Source organism: Castor canadensis, chromosome 3, assembly GCF_047511655.1.
Source record: "Castor canadensis chromosome 3, mCasCan1.hap1v2, whole genome shotgun sequence".
Taxonomy (NCBI): Eukaryota; Metazoa; Chordata; class Mammalia; order Rodentia; family Castoridae; genus Castor; species Castor canadensis.
This window is the reverse complement of record NC_133388.1, coordinates 726,588-731,996: the sequence shown is the minus strand read 5'-3', so window position 1 is coordinate 731,996 and position 5,409 is coordinate 726,588. Positions and strand designations below refer to the sequence as shown.

Sequence of the window (5,409 nt, the reverse complement as noted above, 5' to 3'; positions counted from 1 at the left end):
AATTATCCTGTGGATAGGATGGGGCTGCCTTCTATGGGATCTACTGAGGTGTTTCTTATGACTGACACTTTCACTTTCCCTTTCCTGCTGCCCTACACCACAAATAGTTTTTACTGAGAACAAGTCCAAATAATCCTCCTGAATTTTATCCATGCCTCCAATAAAGCTGTCTGATAGCTACCCAAAATGAAAATATTAACAGAAGTGAGGAGGTGATGGTTGTATAAAAAAGGATCATTCTCATTCTGACAATATTGTATGGAGGTCACTCGTATCTTTGGCTGTGATGTATGCAAACTCCTCAAATACTGATGATTGATCAAGGAAAATTTGTGTCTCACAGCTGCGTTCTCCCAAGAGTAGAGCCTAAGATGGACCCTCTTTCCTTAGTGAAGTCAATACATATGAAGAAACTACTCTAAAAGTGATCCTAATATATCACAGGTGCCATCATTATTTTTACTTAACATAAATATTAATTATAATACTGTCAATTATTTAATCTCTGTACTGATGGAAAATTATTTTATAGTATTAGGAAAATAAATCACCAAGCTTGTGAAAATTTGGGTATTATTCTTCAAGAGAGAGCACAGAAATTATGAAGAACATATCTGGGAAAATATGAAAAGCATATTAGAAGACAAAGGAAGGCAAATCTGAGACATGATGATAGCCATATCTGAGGAGAGATTATGACCATATCAGATGAAATGTTAAAACCATATCTGAAGAAAAATGAAGATCATAGCTGAGGAATTGTTCAAACCATATTTGAAGGAAATTGAAGATGATATCTGAGGAACAATGAAGACTGGATCTTAGGAAATGAAAGACCATATCTGAGGAATGATAAAACTGTAACAGGAAATAAGATAAAGAACATGTCGCAGGCCATGTAAAAATCCTGTCTGAGGAAGGAGTAAATCTTATCTCAGGAAATAAAAAGGATGTATCTGACATAAGAGGAGACTATATTCAAGAGCCCCAAACAGCCACACAAAATGAAAGGAGAACGCCATCCTCAAGTAATTTGATGATCACAAGTAAGGAACAATGAAGAACATATCTGAGAAAATTTGAAGAACTTGTTCAAGTAAAGATGAAGACATTATACAAAGAAATATGTAGAGATTACCTTAACTTGGATGATGATCATACCCAAGGAAAACGAAAAATGCATCTGAGGATAGTTGAAATCTGTAACTGAGGAAGATCTAAGTCATTCAAGGAAAAATGAAGATCAGATCAGAGGAACAAGGAACACAATATCTGGAAAAGTAGAAGATCATATCTAAGGACTTGTAAACACTGTAACTGAGGAAAGATGAAGATGATATCAAAGGGAAGGTGAAGACCATATCTTTGGAGTAGAGAAGAAAATGTCTGAGTAAAGATGAATTCCTTATCTAAGGAAAGATGCAGGCAAACTGTGAGAACAGGAGAACACCACATTGAGAAGGATGAAGACCTTATCTGAGGTAAGACAGGACCTTGTCTGAGGAAAGGTGAGACCCATATCTGCATAAGATGAAGAACATATCCAAGGAGAGAGGAAAAACATGTCTGAGGGGAGATGAAGAGTATAACCAAAGAAATACATAGAGCTTATCTTAGATCTCATCTCAGGAAAGATAGACATTATAATTGAGGAAAGGTGAAGACTGTGTCTAAGGTCAGATTGAAATGACATCATAGGAAAAGTAAAGCCCATATCTTTGGAATAGTGAAGATAATGCCTGAGTCAGTAGGAATACCATATCTAAGGATAGCTGTAGGTCTTATCAGGAGGAAAGATGAACACAGGATTTTAGGCAAGATGGACGACGTACCCTAGGAAAAATGAAGCAGACATCTTAGAAAGATGAAGTTCATAAAGAAGAAAAGTGGAAAGAAAAACATCTTATGATATATGATGACCTTGTTTGGTGAAAATAAAAACCATCTGAGGAATGATGAAGACAGTATCTTGGAAAAATTACAAGCATTCCCCATGATAGAATAGGACCACACACCAGGAAAGCAGAACAACATATCTGAGCAAAGATGGAGACAGTATCTGATGAAAAGTGGCAGTCATGTTTGCAGAACTGTGATGTTCTATCTAGTGAAACACGAAAACCATTGCTGTGTGTTGGAGGAAACGTGTAGGTCATATCTGGTGAAACAGAAAGACAATTTCTGTCATCATGTGAACAGCATATGTGAGGAAAGATAAATGTGTACCTTTGGAAAGATGAAGACCACATTTGAGGAAAATGCAGACAGCAATTTGGGTATATGTGAAGACCACATGATGAAATATTAGGACAGTATGTAAGAAATTAGGTCAATATATCTGAGGGTATGTGAAAACCAAATTTGGGTGCAAGTGAAGACAATATTTGAGGAAAGATGTTACCATAGCTGATAAAAATGAAGCGAAATCTCAGAGAATGTGATGTCAGTAGTAGATGACGGAGAAGAGGTCATCCATTAAGATGAAAGAAAGAACATAACCACAAATGGGGACAGGTGCAGATTTACCTAAGATGAAGACCTTGTCTGAGGAAACATGAAGATCAGATCTTAGGAAAGATGAAGACTGTAGCTGAAGATAGATGAAGACCCTGTCTGAGGAATGATGAAGACCATTTCTGAGGAACAGGAATACTACATCTGAGAGAAGAAGACCATCTCGGAGCAAACAACAGACCATGTTTGAGGAGGGAGGAAGACTAATTTTTGAAAGATTAAAAAAATTCCTGAGGAAATATGAAAAATACATGTACAGAAATATGAAGAGCCAATCAAGAGGAATTATGACCACCTGGTGCTTTAATGAAGGGAAATATAGGTCTATATGTGGCCAATGCTGAAGTCCATGAGCACAAATGCCTGAGATCATATTGTCACAGGTTTTGAAATGTCCAGGGTCAGGTCACACCAGGAGACACTATGCCAGCTCTTGTGCACTGGGTGATGGATCCATGTAGTACCTGGAGTTTAATCTGCTACCCCAGGTCATACATGCAGTAGAACAGGTGGTCCCAGAGATCCAGTGCAGCACTGATGCATTGGGATAGATAGCTGAGATAACACACAAGGTGGAAGGACCATTGTTGACACCTTCACTGAGACTTGGGGAAAGGAACTCACATGTGCTCAGAATAAGCTTGACTGACAATAGTAGCAATTGCAGAAGAAAATGTGTTGGAGGCACACAAATCTTAAAAAAATTCTGTTAACCAAATAGTATGCAGATAAAGACAGTATGCTATTGCAATGTTATTTTGTTCAGGTGACAACATGGTGTAGCAATTCACAAACTCAATAATCCAATTAACCTAGTTTTAGGGAATCTCAGGTTGAAAAGATTCTGTTGGAAATTAGGTTAAAGGTGACAGTTGTGCCATTGCAGAGAGGACAGGTGATATATGTCCATGCTGTAGAGATCCACAGAATGCCACCTTAAAGATTCAGTTTATTTGGAAGGTGGGATATCTAAGTAAAAAAGTATTCCTGAACTTCGATGAGGATGGTTGGTTCCTTGGTACAAGATCACAGAGAGACTCATAAATAAAGGAAAGCAGATGAAAAAGATTTGGGAAATTCACACCTGGCAGAGAGATAAGCAAAATCTGACTGTTAGGAAGAAGTCAGGGGTGTGCCCAGGACTGCTTACTGGATTCTGGCCAAGATAAAGCATTCCCTGCTTCTGGATTGTAGCACAGAGGTCTTGAGAGAATCTCCACGTCTTCCTTGTCTCTCCTTCATGTTGAAACCTTAGACAAGTGCTGACAGTATGAAATATAGGCAGACACTGCTGCTTCCTCGAAAGACTTCAATACTATTTGTGACTGTTCTGTGACTGAGATCTGTCAATATGGCACTGTTTAATCTGAAAAAACACAGCATGCCACAAAAATGTCCTCCCTAATTTAGAGACCTTATCTGTCAGCTCATCCCCAGAAATATTCCACAGCTGACCACAATTCCTTTCCTCAATTTCTCACCTCTAAATACCTAACCCACAGTCAGAGTTTGACAGCAGCAAGTGTTCCCTGTCACTGTCTCAGTCTGGTGGAAGCAGACTCCCTCAGGGTTTTTGACACCCTCAGGATGTGGTTTTCACACTGTGTCTTGCACAGTAATACATGGCTGTGTCCTCAGACTTCAGGTTGCTGATCTGCAGATATGTGGTGCTGACAGAGGCTTCCATGGAGATGACAAACCTACCTCTGAAGCCCTCAGCATAGCCTGTATTGCCATTTGCAGTGTTGATCCACCCTATGTTCTGCAAGCCTTTTCCTGTCTCCTGCTTTACCCAGTACATTGCATAGCTGGTAAAGGTGTAGCCTGAAGCCTTGCAGGAGACCTTCACTGTCTCTCCAGGCTTCTTCAGCTCAGCCCCAGACTGCGTCAGCTGGACCTGGGAGTGGGTTCCTGTGGAGAGGAAACAGGGAAGTCAGAGACCTTCCCTGACACAGCTGGCTCTATCTGCTTTGGATCCCTGGGTCCTGTACCCTACCTTGGGAAGCAGCCAGAAAGAAGAGAAGCCTCCACACCCACTCCATGCTCTGGGATTTGGACTGAGTTGTCAGTGAGACTGATGGGCAGAGGCCCTTGTTGGATGTGTAAAGGGATCCTCAGCTTTCTACTGTGTGGGTCACTGGAGATTTGCATATGGATCAGCCCTTAACACCTGCTGGCTAATCCAAGCATGGACAAACTGACACCGTGGAGGACCTCTGCACCTGGTGGCTATGCTGTGCCCTCCATTGTCTGGTGCCTGGATCCTCTTACTAATGGCCCTGTCCCAAACTTGGCCTGGTGTTTGAAATGGTCTGCACACCAGCCTTCCCCCTCATTTACCCATCATGGTGTCATGGCTCCTTCCTTCAACTTTGTAGTTGGAATGGTTTAAATCTCTGCTCACAACCTCATACTGTCACACAACAATTGCCTCCGTGGTGACTGTGACTAGGCTCATGAAGCTACCCTGACCCACCACGTACAACCACTCTTCTCTGTGGAGACCCGTGGATTAATCCTTCAGAGACCATAGTCTGTGATTAGTCCTTCAGAGACCATAGTCTGATTGATGTACCTAAATTCTGACCTCTAAGGTTTTATCCTCTTTCACATTGAATTAGTAGAATTAAGACACATTTTGAGAAGGCATATTCTTCACTCAAAATGTACATATCTAAGCAGTTTTTAAAATAAAATATACTTTAAGAGGAACTAACAAATGTGAAAATTCTCACAAGACATTTTGACATTAGGGCTTACTGTTGACATTATTCTAGGTCTGACAACATTCTTAAAATATGTAAACAAACTGTACATGGATGAATGATCATATATAGAATCACTGATGTGGTAATTTGGAAATAGCAAGGATAATCTCAGCTTGGTTTCATGAAG

General features: G+C 40.3%; 1 gene segment (V, D, J or C); it reads right to left on the bottom strand.

The window, feature by feature from the left end:
* Nucleotides 1-4,096: 4,096 nt before the first annotated feature.
* Nucleotides 4,097-4,646, bottom strand: LOC109701552 (immunoglobulin heavy variable 7-4-1-like). The segment is given in 2 exon segments: nucleotides 4,097-4,425; nucleotides 4,511-4,646. Coding segments are annotated over 2 exon segments (375 nt in total).
* Nucleotides 4,647-5,409: the final 763 nt, after the last annotated feature.